General features: G+C 41.3%; 1 protein-coding gene across 1 annotated transcript in view; it reads right to left on the reverse strand.

Moving 5' to 3' along the window:
• Window positions 1-208: 208 nt before the first annotated feature.
• LOC130906018 (neurogenic locus notch homolog protein 1-like) overlaps window positions 209-18,947 on the reverse strand; it is a 50,237-nt gene continuing 31,498 nt past the window's right edge. Inside the window, exons 21-34 of the mRNA XM_057819882.1 lie at window positions 17,752-17,936; window positions 17,539-17,671; window positions 17,199-17,456; window positions 16,994-17,106; window positions 13,863-14,434; window positions 12,162-12,602; window positions 9,801-9,946; window positions 9,502-9,715; window positions 9,306-9,390; window positions 9,077-9,239; window positions 5,930-6,228; window positions 4,677-4,824; window positions 4,484-4,581; window positions 209-2,611 (exon numbers count right to left, since the gene is read on the reverse strand). Of these exons, the coding sequence (XP_057675865.1) occupies window positions 1,394-2,611; window positions 4,484-4,581; window positions 4,677-4,824; window positions 5,930-6,228; window positions 9,077-9,239; window positions 9,306-9,390; window positions 9,502-9,715; window positions 9,801-9,946; window positions 12,162-12,602; window positions 13,863-14,434; window positions 16,994-17,106; window positions 17,199-17,456; window positions 17,539-17,671; window positions 17,752-17,936 (4,073 nt within the window). The 3' untranslated portion in view covers window positions 209-1,393. The remainder of the gene's footprint in view (window positions 2,612-4,483; window positions 4,582-4,676; window positions 4,825-5,929; window positions 6,229-9,076; window positions 9,240-9,305; window positions 9,391-9,501; window positions 9,716-9,800; window positions 9,947-12,161; window positions 12,603-13,862; window positions 14,435-16,993; window positions 17,107-17,198; window positions 17,457-17,538; window positions 17,672-17,751; window positions 17,937-18,947) is intronic.

The raw sequence follows: 18,947 nt of genomic DNA on the forward strand, positions 1-18,947 counted from the left end.
AATGTAGTAAAACATGTGATCATACATTTATATCTGGGGGAAAAGCATAGCTACAATGAGGCCCACTACAAAAATTTGTTATACACGCCTGAAAAGATGATTATTTTACATTACAATATATTTTTATTTGTTTGTCAGTCAATGCATTGCGCTGTATTCAGGTTTTTTTTAAAAAAACAAACAAACAGGAATTCTTTTTTTTTTAAGTAACAGCTTTTATTCAATTTTTACCAAACATTTTTAGTCAAAAGTAATTTGCAAACTACAACTTTGCATCAAGGTTGATTTAATTACACCTTCATTTAAAACATTCTTTTTTAACCTCTGAGTTAGTTTATAAAACAAGACATTTCGACACCTTGCTCTACACTTCTCAACAAAGTGCAGGAAAGCTGTCATTAAGGTCCCCGTTTCTTTCGCAAAAAATGTTTTCCACTTTGAAGACATTATGCAAGAAATCCCACAAACACATTTGCTTTTCCCAGGAAAAACTAATTCCACACAGGCACTAACTCGGACTGTGGCGAACATAAAATTTTCTACAAACATGGGCTGTAAGTTAGCACATGACAGGTTAAACATGGTAACCATAAAAATTGATTTTTGATCAAAAATGAAATAAGGACTCCTTTCTACTGTATAAGCATAAATAACACAAACCTCTTCCTCAGCACCATTTTCAATCAATGGTCAATAAAACAGTCGGCTCAGGTTGATTTGGATGCATTTTCCCCATTTAGCTGTGTATCTCTCAATTGATGAGAGATTTGCGTGGTGCTTTAAGGTCCCAAATCTCTAAAAGTAAATCACAGGCTTTCCGAAACGAGTCATCTAGGATAAGCGGTGCAGAGAGTAGATGGATAGCTCTCCTTCTGACAAGTGTCTCTTGATATATATTTGATCATCGAACACACTCTTGATAAGACTTGACAAAATACACCTCAGTAACCAGGCATGAGAGTCATTTGGAGGAAAAAATAAGCGTTAATACTGAAAATATTTCAAGAAAAAAAATCTCTATATACATAATGCAACAATTAAACCTTGTAAAAGGGAAAAAGAAAATCCAGTGGATGTAGCAACCAAAGAGAGAAATAAATAGCCAGTGTACACATTAAGGAGTCTCTTTTCTGATGCACACTCCTTTTTAAAGTTGTCTATTCTTTCCATACATACAAAAAAAAAGGAAATAAAAAGGCATAAATAGAAAAGCATCTTTATATTTTCAGGCCAAAAAAAGCACATAAATAAATAAAAAGTTACAACAACAACAAAAAAAAACCGGGTCTTATCGTTAGTAGTATAAAATTGATCATGAAGTAATCATGTGAGGCCTTTCAGTGTTGAGACAGGATCTCCTACTATGTGAAGTCCTCGTTCATTGCACAAGAGTCTACTTGAACTGCTCTGGGATCAGATTCATCTGCGAGTGGATGCTGGTCGGTGGACTCGAGATGCCCTCCGACCAGTCGGACATGGAATGTGGGGACGAGCTGGACCACTGGTCGGGCGAGCCGGGGGAGGGTGTTAGAAACGGGTGGTCGGGCACCTGCAGCTGGTGGTTTGGTGTGTTGTCCACCGGTCCAGAATAGCTGTGCTGGGAAGGAGGCGTGAGGAACTGGGCTCCGAGGATTTGGGTCTCCTGGGGCATCACGCTGTGGATGGCCATGGAGCGCGCGTTGCTTTGCTGCATCTCACTGCCGTTCAACTCCATGGCGGGGAAGCTCTGCGTCATGGCCTGCCCGCCGGCCGTGGCCGAGTTGGAGTTTTGGTGCTGCAGCTGACGCGAGCGGGCCTGCTGCATCATGTGCGCGGCCGAGCCCAGGTGGCTGGTCTGTAGGTTCTGGTAGCCCATTATCTGCGACAATGTGGCCGTGCTGACGCCATTGAGGCCTCCCATCATGTTGTGGCTCATGGCTGAGGCCTGGTGGAAGCTTCCTTGCTGACCTGGGTGCATCCTGGACATCCAGTCGCACTGGCCGACCCTAGTGCCACCTATAGACGTCGTCCCCTGACTGTTAGGGCTGGATACTGGCATATGGGAGAGGCGGGGTGGGTTGGGATCAAAAGACATACTCATCTGACCCATGTGCGAGTCTCCCTTCCCTTGAAGGTGATTGAGGGATATCGGAGGCGACTGCTGGAATGGCGACGTCATGGGAGGCGAGGCAGCATCGGACAGGTAACCGTGGGGGGACTCCAGGGAGTCCACCGGGGAGAGCACAGCCGATGTGTCCAACAGGTTGCCCTTTCCGTCCAGTGACTTCTTCTTCTTAACCCGGTTATCTTTGCCGCCGCCGTCTTTGCCTCCTTTGCGCACCTTCTTGACAGACAAGCTGGGTTTGAGGTTGCTGAGGTAGTCGTTGGGGGAGCAAAGCGGTGGTGAGAGACTGGAGGAGGTGCTCAGAGGGGCGGCGTGAAGGCCCGGGCTCCGGACGACGTTGTACTCGTCCAGTAGGCGAACGATGTCGTGGTGCATGCGCTCCTGAGCGATATCCCTCGGCAACTGGTCTAGATGGTCGGTGATCTCGCGGTTTGAAAAGTGCTCCAGCAGAACCTTCGCCGTCTCGTAGCTTCCTTCACGTGCAGCGAGGAAGAGAGGTGTCTCTTCCTAACACACAATAAAAAAAATACATTGAATACTTCATGTTTAGCAGGTAAGGCGGTTCTCAATCTACAAGCAGTTAAACAGGGTACTTTATTATTTGCGCCAAAAGAAACATACTAAAAGGCTAAATATACTAAACGGCAACTGACTGTGCTAGACCTCCAATCCATTCTGACTGGCAGGGAATGATCGCTGCCAACCCTCACAGTGTGATTTTCACGTTCGCAGAACTTGAAATTTCAAGTCAACCTATTTCACTTGAATTTTGCAGTTTTGATGGAGGTGTCAAGTTAATGCCGAAAACTCAAAATTGTTGATGAAAATGTTAACAGATCTCAACATGAGTTATATCATTGACAGCGCTTTGCATAGACAACTGAGCTAACAAGCCTATCTTACTATGAATGCCGGTATATGGACTTCACTATCAGTTGACGGGAAACGGGGCACTGGGCCGCTCCGTAGGGGGCCTATTTTCAGAAACTAAAATTCAGTTATTTTCAAAACCAAAGCCGCTAGTGACATAAAACCAAAACAAGTACCTCCATGACCAGCGGCATCAAAAACCTCTCCAAAGTCTTTCTCTGATAAAATCCCGATTACAGTCTCTCGCTACTTCGTGGTTCAAACTTCGCGCTAGGCCTGAACGATATTGGAAAAAACTATTGCAGCGATTTTTTGGGGGGGTTCTGATATATTGCGATATTATATATATATATTTTTTAAAGAAATTTTTACAAGATGACTTGAATAGCTGTTTGGAAAGACTTTGGATGACTCATCATGACCACAGTGTACAGTATTCCATCGTTTTTCGCGGTTAATAGCCGTGATAAGTGAAAAACCGCGAAGTAGCGCATATCACACCCCATTTTTTTTGTGTGTGTGTGTGTGTATGTGTGTGCTCGATGTATTTATTCAGATCTAGCACTGGAAAGAGATACATATAAGACATGTTTTTTCTCCCTTTTTTTCCCCAAAGTATGATTTAAAAAAATGAATATACTATGTATTTTAATAAATGCTTTTTAAGCACTTCAAATGCAATAACTATGATCAGTCTACCTAACATGGCTTTGACTCTTGGAGTGACATATAGAAATTGCAAACTCCTCATAATCACTTCTGGCGTTTATTTCATATGTCTCGAATCGCACTCGCTCCCTCCCTCCCTTTCCCTGTTCTTTGTTCGTCAGAGAGTGAACTGGAGTTGCTTATTAAAGTAAACAATGATTGATTGATTGATTGATTGATTGATTGATTGATTGATTGATTGATTGATTGATTGATTGATTGGCTGAGACTCCACTTTCAAAGCGCCTCATGCTTCTATGAATATGAACGTAAGGCAGTTCGCTTCTTGGTTAGTAGCAAAAAAAAAAAAAAAAAAAAAAAACCGCCAGCTATCATTAATTTTACATAAATATCTGATTATTTCCATTCATTTAATTTTTTTCACAACGTTTCAAAGTGCATGCATGGTGCTATTTGATATGATAATTACCTGTGAATCCTTGATCAAATCACTCTTGAGACACTCCTGCCTGCTTGTATGCACTAAAACTTTTGTTTTCCACCTAAATCCAGCGTTAGAATGCAAGTTTATCGCAGTGAAAGCCACAAGGGGCTGACTCGTCAACTGATAGTGAAGTCTATGGCCGGTAATATTTTAGCTGAGTATGTCAGATTACCCGCCCTTCCTAATTCATTAACCCTTTAAGTGAAAGAATTTCGACAAGAACATTGCTGACTTTAACATGCCAAAAGCTGAAAATATGATGCCTCATGTAGTTACTACTTTGCACCAATTCTGCTCTGTCACAATCGGCACAGTATTTCAACCTTAGGTCAAAGTTTTCACATTATCACACGTACTTTGTTGTCTTGCATGTCTTTGTTGGCACCGTTTTTCAGCAGCATCATGGCAGCCTGCACATTATTTACAGCTGCAGCCCAATGAAGTGCGGATTTTCCTGAAAAGTAAAAAAGTTGGTGAGGAAAATGACTTTGAGTGAGCATAACAGTTGTGTATTTAATGGAGTATGGAACTGGACAAAGGGTTAGCTACCAGAATCGTCGGTGGCGTTGGCATCAGCGTGGCAGTTGATGAGCTCTTCCACCATACCCTCAACTGCCAATCTGGCAGCCAGGATGAGCGGCGTTGTCCCATCATGCATACGCGCATCAAGATCGGTAGCGCGGTTTCTGATTAAAATCTGCAAAAACACCCGCATGTTTAGTTAGTGACTGTTAGGACTTGTGTGAGACTTGATACCATGAGAAAATAACAAGGAAAAAAAGAATGCTTGCAAATATTTTTTAAAACACCAAATATCCTAAATAATTGTCCTATATTGTTAATGATCTATAATTATCTCAATGGAACTTTGTGCGTTTGTCTTTGTTCCCTATGGACTACGAAATGCCTGGGTAGATTTTGACGAAATTTTACAACGTTGTACTTTTTGTGTCTGGCAGTGTTCTTAGATGGGTTTGATCTCTGCAGGCCTCTATTTAGTGTGGACAGATAATTCGAAACTCCAAAAATTAGCATGGAAAATGCGAACTGATTGTGGAGACGACAGCACCATCTTTTGGGCAAATTGGCCAAAAGCCGCGTCTCCTGCGATTACAATGTTGCAGTTGGCTTTCAAACTTCATGTACAAATTTAAATGTACTGTGATGATACGTTGTGTCTTTGAGTACTCCATAACAAGACGCTAGATTTAAATAAAAAAATAAATAATTTCTGGACTATTAAAAAGGGATACATTTTGGCTGGATAACTTAATCTCTATGAAGGCGAGTTTGTCTGTGTGGCTGTCTGTGTGTTCGTGTTTTATTGACGCCGAAACGGCTGGGCTGATTTAGACGAAATTTTACACAGTTGTACTTTATGTGTCTGAGAGTCTTCTTAGATGGGTTTGATCGCTGTAGGCCTCCATTAGTGCGGAAAATTAATCTGGAACTCCAAAAATTAGCATAGAAAATGCCAATTTTGACTTTTTCACCCGAGCAATGCAGGCCCACACTGCTCGATCAAGCCATCCAGTATACATTTAAAAAAATATGGGAAAGCCCACATTTCAATGTTTCTTAGGTGTCGATTTAAAAAACCTTGGCCCCAAGAACCCACACAATTAGCATGCCTGGCAACGCCGGCTAGTCTAATTTAAGCTCAAATAAAACAGTCCCACAATATGTGTGCAATACTTTTAACCATTTTTATCATGGTCGACTCAGAAAGCGTTGATTTACGTGATGCTCTGCTGTACTAAAAACAACTACAGAAGTTCTGTTTCATACAACGAGGCCCTTACCTGAAACACCCCCTGCGCATCTGCAGCCACAGCAGCATGAAGAGGAGTCCGTCCCATGTTGTCCTGAACGTTGGCGTCAGCACTGGACTCCAGGAGGCGCTTGGCGGCGTCGGAACGGGCGTAGCGTGCAGCTAAGTGGAGGGCCGTTTCGCCTGTGCGGTCGGTCTGGTTGTGGAGGTTTGCACCTTGGTAAATGAAGTCCGTAATGATCTCCGTGGAAGGATCCTCTTCCTCTTCGCTGTTTGCAGTCTCAAGTCCGCCACCGCTGCAGGAGGCAATCATCAGTGGAGTGAAACCATCTGCAAAACACAAATAGTGAAGAAACAATGAATAGTGATTCATAACCAATATGCATAAAACATGGACATTTCTATACAAAGTAATTTAATTAAATTTTTAATTGTTAATAGATGTTTTGCTATTCGAATGATTTTGATTGAATTTCGGTTGGTTTTGGGTAGAAAATTCCCCATATGTATCTTTTTAAGAAATAAGATAAGCTGCCAAATTCAATATCAGTAATATACAATTTTACATGAATAATACGAATTAGGGTCAGAAGTTGCTAAAGACATTTTTTAAAGGCAAAAGTGTATGTTATTTGTCCATATTCTCACAATTTAAGATCGTGAACTTCTTCAAACTTGATATAAAAAAATGTTATTCCTTTGTCAAATTTACGTTAATTTTTGGACTATAAGGCGCACCTGACTATAAGCCGCCACCCACCAGATTTGACACGAAAACAGCATTTATTTTATAGATAAGCCACACTGGACTATAAACCGCAGTTGTCCACACTGCATTATGAGATATTTACACTAAAAGAATTAATCGGTAACACTTTATTTGACAGCGGTATCATAAGACTGTCACAAGACCAAATGGAGTACCATGAAGCCTTTGTACCAATTGGCTGCAAAGCTTCATTGCTTCAAGACGCTTCATTTGGCCATCACTGCTCCATGGGGGACACAGTCAACCACCGCTGCCACCTGATGTCAACACTGGTGTCGTCCTACATGCCTTCTAGCATGCACTGAGGCGCTACAGACAAAATTCATGTTGTGTGCTAGTTATATATTCAGTTACTGTCCCAGTTGTTTCATTAATTGCTAGTTATGGTATTTGGTAACACTTTATTTGACGGTGGCACCATAAGACTGTCATAAGACAATCATAATTATGACATGACACTGTCACGAGCATTAATAAATGCTTATAACAGATGTCGTTTAGTGTCATCCGGGAAATTATCTCACTTTTAAATGGATGTAAAGGATCTAAACTGGACAAAAATTGAGTTGGTGAGATAATTTGCCGGATGGGACTTAATGACATCTGTTATAAGCATTCAGTAATGCCCATGCTTGTGTCATTTCATAATTATGAAGTTCTTATGACAGTCTTATGACGCTGCTGTCAAATACAGTGATCCCTTGCTACTTCACGCTTCAAACTTTGCACCCTCAATCCATTGCAGATTTTTTTCAAATTAAAAAAAATAGATAAATACAGGTGAGCTGTCCCGAACCGATCACGCCGTCTTACGCTTGCTCGCTCCCTACCTCACTCTCCCTGTTCTTTGTTCGTCAGACAGTGAACTGGATTTGCTTATTAAATGGTAAATGATGGTTTACAGACGGTTAAGCTTTGATCTTGCCAGAGATTCGACCTTCAAAGCGCCTCATGCCTTAATCATCGTCTAACTTGTTTAACAGTTACTGTGGCAACTCATTGTGTGTAAAGCGAGCAGCTGGAGCGGATTTTAGTGGACACTCAATGAAGCATTTAATAATGACAAGCATTTTTTTTTAACTTATATGGATTGGTATCTACTTTTTTCTTGTTTAAAAATATTCTGTGGGACAGTAAAATGTTTTTTAAATTATACAGTTCTTTGGGGTAAACACGTCTTAAATGTGTCTATTTCCAATGATAGTTCTGAATAAATAAAGGGTTTAGGGCGCTACTTCACAGTTTTTCAATCATCGCGGCGGGTTCTGGTCCCTATTAACCGCGAAAAACAAGGGATCACTGTAAAGTGTTACTAACTACTAAGTTTTATTAACCCAAATAAATCAACAAATAAACTGCACTGGACTTTAAGCCGTAGGATTCAATAGTCCGAAAAATACGGTAATCAGAATCCAAATAGTTTTGCAGTTTCAGATAGCTTGTCAAAAGCTCAAAGATGACTAACAATTTACCAATCTCTCCTTCGTCTCAGGTTAAGAGTCTGGGTGTCATCCTTGACAGCACACTTTCCTTCCGGTCACATATCAAAGGCATCACCAGATCAGCCTATTTCCACTTTCGCAACATTTCTCGCCTCCTCCCTTCTCTCACCCGCCATACCGCTTCCACCCTGGTCTGTAATCTAATAACCTCCCGGCTCGATTATTGCAACTCACTGCTCTTCGGTCTCCCAAACAAGTCCCTCCAGAAACTGCAGCTCCTCCAGAACTCAGCAGCACGCCTCATCACTCAAACCCCCGCAAAACACCACATCACCCCCATCCTCCGTCAACTTCACTGGCTTCCCGTCAAACAAAGAATAAACTACAAGATCCTCATTATCACCTTCAAAATACTCCATGCCCTGGCCCCTCCCTACCTTTGCGATGTTCTCCGTCTAAACATTCCAACCCGTTCACTTCGCTCTACCACTATTCTTCCCCTCTCCGTCCCCCATGTCCGCCTCTCCACCTTTGGTTCCAGAGCTTTTAGTCATTGCGCCCCCCAGCTCTGGAACTCCCTATCCCCTTATCTCCGCAGCATATCTACTCTATCACTTTTCAAATCTAGACTGAAAACACACCTGTTCACTCTTTCTTACCCACCATAACTCCTAGCTGTTATATTTTTACTTCTTTTTATTGTGCTTTTAATTTTTTATCCTTTTAATACCTTTTTATCGTACTGTGATTCCATGTCTCTTGTGAAGCGTCTTTGTGTGTTTTGAAAAGCGCTCTAGAAATAAAATGTATTATTATTATTATTACTATTATTAAATAAAAAATAAAAAATAAATGTTTAAAGTCATGATATTGGACCCAAGGGTGTGGTTTGGGTGAAATGGCCCGTATTCAGTATGTGTTTTGTCTCAGTAAAGACTGAAACACTGGACTAGTAAAACACACAAACCTGGTCCTCTAACGTTGACATCCATGCAGTCATTTTCTATCTCTCCTTGAGGAGGCGTAGGGGCTATGGACGGGATGCGCAAGTCAGCCGCATCCAAATGCTGCTGGGTCCATTTCCTTTGGTCAGTATTGTCCTTCAGGTCCAGCATGGACTGCTCCTCAAACTGTAAAACACAAAGTTATTTATCAACCATGCTTGGAAAAGGGCTCTCCTATGGCCCTCCACTTACTTTGAAACGCCTACAGTCGGGATCCTCATCACCCCATTCGTTTTGATTGTCATCCATGAGATTTATGTCACATATTTTCATTGGCCTGTTTGTTTAAAAAAAAAGAAAACAGGAAAAAAAAAAGAGAAGGGAATAGATTATATCTGACGCATTCAGTGTGCTACCACCTTCATAATCCAGGCAGCTGAGTTCTTACCTCAGTCCAACAGAATCTTCCCCAACGGGTTCTCTGCGTTTCTTCTTGCTGGGCTCGGATGTCTTGAATCCTTCTGGGAACCAAAGCTGACCATGCTCTCGTCGTCGTTTTCGTGACACCAAAACGCCAAGGCTTACAAAACCCAAAGCTGCTAATCCAAGGAAGACCACATACATGGGATACAGCTCTGAACTTGAAGGAGTAGGTCTTACACCTGAAAAAAAAAAGTCACATTCAGAGTTAGTTCCTTAAGTAATAGAATTGGCGACAACATGCGCAGGAATGCGTCAGTTACGTACTGGTGACAGCTTCGATGTAGGGAACATTGAGATTTCCACTGGAGGCCAGTGCTCCGAGGAATGCTGCAACGTCTGTGGCGCTTTGAAAGCACTCGCTGGATTGCTGGTAACATTGCCGGTTGTCAATTTCCAGGTAGACTATAGATCTATGTGTTGAAAGGAGAGATTTGTTAAACTGACACTTTAACAAAATGGCAGAACTTGAAATTTCAAGTCAACCAATTCTATTTGAATTTTCAAGTTTAGATAGAAAACTGACAAAATCAAGTTAAACTTGACTTGACTTGGGGCTACCTCGGTGTCAACACAGCACACAGACCACTGAGCTAAATGCTCTGGCGGACTCTCTAGCTGCCACCTCTTTTGAAACCATCGGGAGTGAGGCTAATTTCACACAACTCACACAGGCCTACTTTTTTTGTTCATTTTGTGTTGTTTTTTTAACTGACACTGTACAATTTTTGGGTGCTGAATTCAAATCTGCCATCATTTTTTGTATTCTCTAGTTTTCATGAAAACTGCATTTTTAGTGATATTTTATACAAGTTCTACATATATTTTCGCACACTACCGACCTTTTTAGTCCTTTGCATAGTTATATACATTTTTCTGAATCACCATTAGCTTGTAGTTGACTGACTTCCACATATTGGAGCACTTTGGCAAGAGTGCAAGTACTGCAGATGTCACATTGTCCCTATTGTTCTTCTCCTGCATTGGCAGTTGTCTAAAACATGGCGTAACAGGTATTAATCGGACAAATAGTTAATGAGAAATCACAACTCATTTGGTGGGAGTGTAGCTGCCAACCAGGTCATCTCTGATATGCTGTAATTTTCGGACTATAAGTCGCTACTTTTTTCCTTCATTTTGAATCCTGTGGCTTATAGTCAAGTGCGGCTTAGTTGTTGATTTTTTTGGGTTAATAAGTAACACTTTATTTAACAGTGGTGTCATAAGACTGTCAAAAGACTGTCATAATTATGACATGACACAATCATGGGCATTACTGAATGCTTATGACAAAAGTCATGAAGTGTCATCTGGCAAATTATGTCACTAACTCCATTTACGTCCAGCTCGTATCTTTTACATCCATTCAAAGCGAGATAATTTGCCGGATAACCCTAAATGACATGTGTTATAAGCATTCATTAATACTCATGACAGTGTCATGTCGTAATTATGATTGTCTAATGACAGTCTTATGGTGGCACTGTCAAAGTGTTACCAAATACCATAACTAGCAATTAATGAAACAACTGGAGCAGTAACTGAAGAACTAATTAGCACAGAACATGAATTTTGATTGTTATTTACATCTGTAGCGCTGCAATGCATGCTATGAGGCATGTTGGACAACAACAGTGTTGACAGCAGGTGGCAGCAGAGGTTGACTGTCTCCCTCAAGGGAGCAGTAATGGCCAAATGAAGTTTCTTGAAGCAATGAAGCTTTGCAGCCAATTGGTTCAAAGCTTCATGGTGGTTCATTTGGTCTTATGACAGTCGTATGATGCCGCTGTCAAATAAAGTGTTACTGGTTAATATCTTTTGGTGTCAAAATCCCATAATGCAGTGAGGACAGCTGCGGTTTATAGTCCAGTGCGGCTTATCTATGAACAAATGCCGTTTTCGTGTCAAATTTGGTGGGTGCCGGATTATAGTCAGGCACGCCTTATAGTGTGAAAATTACGGTACTTACTCATAATGTTTAGAATTAGTTAAATAATTGGGTAAAATGTAAGACGTCTAGAGTCGTAATTCAGTTCAATAGGTTTATGAGTATATTTTATTATAGGATATATATACTAGTATATTGGGGGAACACATATTAAAGGTCCGCATGTTCACGTTACCCCAGGGAATAACTATAAGGTCACACACTACTATGTTTGTTAAGCATTGGCAATTCAAGAGCTGGACGTGGAAGCTAAGTTGTAGAAGCTGCAAAACCTCATCTTTATTCCCTTCGAGTCTATGTAGCCAATGAGGTACAGTTTGTTGTTTTATGAGCATTTTATGTCAATTATTTATATCTTTTATAGTGCTGATGTAAGGCTGTGTGTTTTATCCGTCTAATTCTGACAGCATTGTTTGGGCATTATTATTCTGACAAGCTGAAGACCTGTTGTCCAAATAAATGGATATTAAATTCCAAAACGATGTTGAGCCTTGAATAACCTTTAGACATCCAATCATTTTGACAGGGGCTGCCAATCTTTCAAGCGAATGAGTTAAAGGAGCGTCTTATAAAAGGTTAAGTTAGCATTAATATTGTACATTTTTTGTTTTTTAACAGTGTACACGCTCTTCCTGTAAAAATACAGGGGAATAAGTCACAATTAGTTATGCGGTACATACCCTTTGACTTGCAGAGAATCCAGTTCCCTGCGTTTACGCGGGCTGACCATGGCAGACACACTGTCCTTCATTTGACCCAACACATTCGCTGGCATCGCCGCCCACTCGGGCCAACCGTCTGCAGAGCGCTTCAGCACATTGTGCTTTACCAAGTCCTGCTCGTTGCCATAGTAGGGGAAGATCATGGGCTCCCCATTGGCATCACGGCGGAAGATGACATTGGTGTGCAAAACGCTGCTGAGGTCTCTGAGGAATGCCGAAGAGCGATTTTTAAGCTGTTCTGGAGGTATGTGGACTACCAGGACTAAATGCCCATCTGCTAGCTTTTCTGGCATGTTGTTGGCACAGTCCAGGCCATCCCATTCACACTCTGCGTTGTTGCAGCCCTGATCACAGTGGCCATCAGCATAGTGGTCTTTGCAGTACTGGTCATAAAGTGGGCTGTAGGGTAGAAAATAACAAATTAATTTAATACAAATTGGAGACATAACAATAGCATAAAACTTGATGTTGCATTTATATTGGGATTTTTTAAATTACTTTTAGTTGCCGTCATTTTGTTTTGAATTTAGTTTTTCAAAAATCTAGTCTCACACTGCAGTTATGTAAATTAACATTTCCTTTCAATTAGTCGGCATTTAAAGGGAAAAAAAAACATTGTTTTATTTCAATTTGAGATTTTTTTTTAAGTCAAATTCAGTTTCAGAGAGAGTTTATTTTTGTGAAGCGTATTATCCTTGATGTGAGGTGAAAGTAGCATTTTTGTCTGCTTGGGGTTGCCAACCAGGTGTAATACAACATCACCCAATGCCCAATATTCATTTACATGCAATATTCTATGTGCAATACTTTACTCACGTGCAATATTAACTTGCAATATTCAATTAATTCAGTGTCAAACTGCTGCTACTTCACTTCTTTTCACACATATTCTATGTGCAATACTTACTGACGTGCAATATTAACGTGCAATATTCAATGCCTTCACTGTCAACTGCTGCTACTTCACTTTGATTATTTGCACTGCCTGAAAATAGGACTCTCATGCACATTTATATTTATTTTAGATTTTATACCTGTATACTTGCACGTCACTTTTGAGATTTTAACTTATGCTGCATTGTAAGATGCTCCACAATTTCATTGTCCAACTGTAAATTGAAGGGCTATTTTATTCTATTCTATTCTATTCTATTTGATTACTCATTGTAGCCCTGTCAAACTCATCTTTGTCGCTGGCCATGTTGTTATGGTTTCGATCAGAGGGTCTGGCAAATAGGGCCGACTTAGTTAATCGACTACTCAACATCTAATTGATAACAAATGAGTTGTCGTCGAAATTTTTGAAATTCTCTTTCTGAGCCTCTTGATAGAGAATATACTGTATGTTTACATTTTTCTTCTTTTATTTCAAATTACAAGGGAAAAACAGGAAATATTCTCTTTTTTATTTTTTTTTAATGAAATGTCTATTCATTTATTTTATATACCAAATATACTCTGATTTTTGTAGTCCTCCATCTTTCATTGAGGACTGCAGAAACGTTATTTGAGTTTTACTTTGGCGAGAATCATGAAGTCCACACACATGATTTACTTTCACAGGCCCCAAAAAATAATATGCCTGACCGAATCTTGCCTTGGGTTTGAAACCTGCGCTATCGGCACATACACAAATTGTAGTCACATTTCTAGACTTACTTGCACTGTCCTTCCTGTCCTTGGCAGTCAAATCCATCGTAGAGACATCCGGGGCTGTTACACTGGCCATCGCACTTTCCGTCATTGAAGTAGCGCCAGCATTGTAAAGCTGCCGAGCAGTTTTGCCATGGATCGTCGAAATTCAGGGAGCAGTCTCCTCCGTCCCAGCCACAGGCATGGTTGTTGCACAGCGAGTCGCAGATGTGGTTGCCGGCCCACTCGTCGCATTGGGGGTTCTCACAGCTCACCTCCACTTCTGGAGGGGGTGTAATGTCACGGCCGAAGCCACCGATGAAGGAGTAGTCCAAGATGTGGCACAGCAGGCCATTGAAATTGCTGGGACAGCTGCACTGGAAGTACGGTGCGTCTGGGGTGATTTGGCAAGTGCCGCCGTTGTAGCACGGGTTGGAGACACAGAGGCTGTCAGTCGGGGTCAGGCACTCGGGTCCGATGAAAGCAGGAGGACACAGGCAGCGTGGGCCTAAGTGACCTGATACGCAGGTGCCCCCGTTCTTGCAGTTTAGATTCCCACATGAGCGAGAATCATACTCACAGGAGGATCCAGTAAAGCCCTAACATGAAGAGATAGACATGAGTCATCATCTGTATCATCAAAATAAAATATGAATTGATGAGAAGCGATTCCGGATGATTTATCGATACTGCTTATCAAATCTAAATCTAAAAAGAACTGGGTTTTAAAGGGAACCTAAGACTTATAGGCTCTAATAAGCCACACTTGTTCTCTTTTACTAAAATATGTTATAATATGAGAAACACGTAAAACATTGCAATTGATTTAAAAATCTATAATACAGTGGTACCTCTACATACGAAGTTAATCCGTTCCAGGAGCTTGTTTGTAAGTCGAAATGGTCGTATGTCGAGCAGGATTTTCCCATAGGAATACATTATAATTCCATTAATTCGTTCCACAGCCAAAAAACCTGCACTAAATCCTTAAAAAATACTGCTGGTACTATTACAAATGGCAATTACACATAGCAAAACAAATAAATAATAAATAAAAATCGGATTAATAATATAATAATAATAATAATTCCTGTAATAGTGTAACGAAACGGGTTCTAATAAGGCGGACGTTTTTTTCTGTACCTGAAGGCACCGCGGCGCTGACGTGACAAAGAGGGAGGGGAGCGGGTGAAAGTTTACTTTCGCTTTCAATGCTTTCTTGAGAACATCGTCAATTGCGGCAGACAGCAGGCGTTTTGTGTTGAATAAGTTGTGAAAGAAATGATGAAAACGTGGCGAAGCTGGCGATTTCTCTGGAGATGTTACCACAATAAGAATTGTCAGCTTAACTTATAAAGACTGGCGAACGATGGTCGGAGGAGGACCGTGGAGATGTATTGTTGAGCCATTTCACGGATGCCCACCCTACGCTCTTATTTTTCTGTCATTTGCATCTTCATTTAGAAGGTAAGCGTCAACTTTTTCCTTGTTTCACCACCTGTACCAACCTTTTCTGAAACCTGTGTTGATTTGTCACACAAGAAAATCCGCCGTGCATTCGTCTGCGGTGCTGCCATTGTCGTCGTATTTCGAGCATGTCGTCGGATGTAGAAACAAATGGCGAGTCAAATTTTACGTCGGATGTCGAAAAGTTCGTGTGTCGAAGCGATCGTATGTAGAGGTACCACTGTATTTAGTCCACGTTCTGACCAATGGAGGGCGCTATGTCTTATGCGCACAATGGACGCTCCCGGTGATGACGTAATTTGACGAACACTACCAGTATTCTGCAATTCCTCCTACGCGGCGAGACGTCCACACTCATGCACACATAGGTTAAAAGCGGCAAGTCTTACTATTTGTGTTTTCATGGAGTCTTTTATTACCTTTTAATTGCCTCAAAATACTTTGTGCATGTGTTTCCCTCTCATACCTGTAAGCATTGTATTTTTTCTTGTGGCACCTTTAAAGCAGATTATTAGTCAGGCTGTGTATTTAAACCACCCCTTTGATATGACTACATTTTAGTATTTTCTTAAGGCATCTTTAGTAAGTTCTGTCTGTATGCAACTAAACAAAACAAGCTGAAAGCGCACGGTAGTACTTTGGGTATCAAATTTTCCTCTTGTAGGACGTTTTGCTGGTGTGGCACATTTTAGCAGAACACCGCTTGGGTCCTACTTTCGTCTCATCTCATCCAGTCTTTCCTGTTTGTTTTGCTTTTGCTGCTCGTTTTGTGAAATATTGACATTGATGTTATGCTCATTAATGTTCCTCTCAGGTTCAAATTGAAAGGGCTGAACAGAGGGCATGTTTATGTCGCTAAAGTCATTCTCATGATGCCTGGCAGCATAACCCATTGACGTCACCGCCCTGCGACATCAAGAACAATGGCGATCTAATACAAATTGTATAAAAACGAAAACATGAAGAGGGGTCTTAATATCAAATTATTTTAACTTATCATAACATTTATCTTTTAAGAAGTAAGGGGCCGTTTACATGGTGACTGTCCGAGAACACGAAAAATTTCAAATTTGCATTTCCGTCTCCATTTGAACAATGTCGCAATTACGCATGAAAACGTTGTAGTATTCATGCCAGGCCCTAGGGGGCAGTGCAGATTTACAGGGCGACAGAGAATGATGCACTTTGATCCCACCAAGCTCCCTCAGCCCGGAAAAAAATATGCCCGCCCAGTCAAAGCAATGTCATTTTCTTTTATGTTCTAAAAGGCACCAAAATTGAAACATTCAACATTTTTAATTTAGAAATATTATTAAAACAGTAAATTATAGCCGACATTCCGCCATATTTGCTGTTTTTAATGTTTAGTAGCACCGCTGCGCACGCCCAATGTGATGTGTACGAGTGCTGACATTAACGGCGCGGTCTCGCGCCGCGAGGGCCTTTGATATGCATGCCGAGGAAGCTCCCCTCAACCCCCGCAATCGGATTCTTCCACTTTGGAGGCAGGATTCAGGATTTTTCGTCTTCGCCGACACCATATGCACGCGTGCCGAGTCTGCTACTCAGTCATTGCGTCTTTGTGTCGCAGAGTCGCCATGTAAACTGCCCCTAAGTCTTTCTATCCGTGGTTCCCTTTAAGTTAAAAAGCGTGTAGGTGATTGAAGGTTCTTTTAGAGTGCTGAACTCACCGGTGGGCACTTGCAGATGAAGCCATGAGGCGTGTTACTAGCAACTGCGCAGGTACCTCCGTTTCTGCAAGGTTTTCCTTTGCAGCCATCAAACACTTTGTCACAACGCTGCCCTGTTAAATAGATTTTTTTAAAAACATGTGTTAATCACCAATAACACACTCATCCTGCTGTCATGTCACATATCAGGATGTACAGTCTGTACCTGTATATCCGGTGCGGCATTCGCAGCGGTAACTATTGGTGAGCTGGATGCAGTTGTAGGAGCCTCTGGGATCACAAGGATCCGACAAGCACTCGTTGACGTCGCCTTCGCAGCGCTCACCCACGTAACCCGCCGGGCACACACACTGATAGCCGCCAATGCGATCCACGCATTTGCCGTTGTTGAAGCATTTGGGCTCGTGGGTCAGCGGGTCGTTGAACGGGTTGCAGTCGTCCAGATTAATCTCACAGTGGACACCTGACAGGAAGCAAGTGTCAGGTGAAGGCTATGGCCTGATTTCTTTGTTTTGGGAACTCTGGAGTGCAATTATAGTATGTACCTTGGGTTCCTCTGGGACAGGAGCACTTGTACGTGTTGATGAGATCAATGCAAGTCCCTCCATTCTGACAGGGCTGAGACTGGCATTCATTGATCTCCTTGGAGCAGTTTACTCCATGGTAGCCAGGGAGACACTGGAGTTAAGACAAATATGAGAATTTGTAGCCTGAAACAATGTTGTACTTTATGCTTCAACTTAAATGCCATCACGTACTTCGCAACTGTAGCCTCCAAGATAATCGGTGCACGTGGCACCGTTCTGGCATGGATTAGGGGAACACTCGTCCACTTGCTCCTGGCAGTAGCTGCCAGTGTAGCCTGCCTGGCAGCGGCAGTAATGTGTGCTTCCGGCATCAAGACACTGGCCAGAATTCCTGCACAGGTGAGCCAATTCTACACCTAAGAGCCAAGAATTGTGGTTACCTAATAGTCTTTTGTTTTGACATGGAACAATTCTACAATGAGTAGACTGATGCCTTGACTGAAGAATCATAGTCGTTCCGTGACCAAGGTCGTAACACTAACATTCGTATACATACGTATATCTCTAAAAACTTTTTGTATTGTGTTGTTTTAGAGCAGGGGTCCCCAAACTACGTCCCGCGGGCCCTGCCTCCACATTTGGTCCGGCCCCCTGAACAATACCAGAGAACATTTTTAAAAAAAAAATTTTTTTTCCCTCTCTCAATAGTGTTATTTATTTCCTGGCCTTTTTCTGTGAAGAACTCAGAGAGGGTTATTTGGTTATTATCTATTTAATTAATAGTGTTATTATTTTTATATTATATTATTTTTATTTTATTTACGTTTGTTCTGTGAAGAATCCAGAAAGGGTTATTTGATTGTGGCTTTCTGAAAAACAATAAATTTTTACATTTAGACACACCTGCTATCGTCCCACTTTTTCTGTTACAAACTGACCCCAGCCCCACATCAGAGAAGGGAAAAGTTATGTGACCCTCACAAGGAAAGAGTTTGGGGACCCCTGTTTTAGAGGGAAAAAAAATAGCATGCTTTAATATTTTACATTAACCAAACATTCAATAATGAGCACGAAATATTTTTTGCATTGTGTTGTGCTGCGACACGTTATAAGTGTTAGCATTAGTATTTAGCCAACAGATTAAAAGGCCTAAGTGGTAGTTTTAAATACAAAATGTTTGTTTCTTGTCTATGTCTGTGTTTGACAGTAAATGTCAACTTTGATTGTGCATTAAAAGCCCCTTGGAGCCATTTTTCCCCCACATTTTTTCCTCCATAAACATACATCAACTATGGTTCCTTTGCACCGGAGTTCAAATCCCAATAAACATTATTAAAGAGAACGTGTCATAGTTCAGTCTGCTTTAGATTCTACACCTAATGAGCATAGTGGCTCTCTGTCATATCTGAAAATGGTTTGCCAGAAAA

The sequence above is a fragment of the Corythoichthys intestinalis genome, chromosome 17 (genome assembly GCF_030265065.1).
Source record: "Corythoichthys intestinalis isolate RoL2023-P3 chromosome 17, ASM3026506v1, whole genome shotgun sequence".
NCBI classification, from domain to species: domain Eukaryota; kingdom Metazoa; phylum Chordata; class Actinopteri; order Syngnathiformes; family Syngnathidae; genus Corythoichthys; species Corythoichthys intestinalis.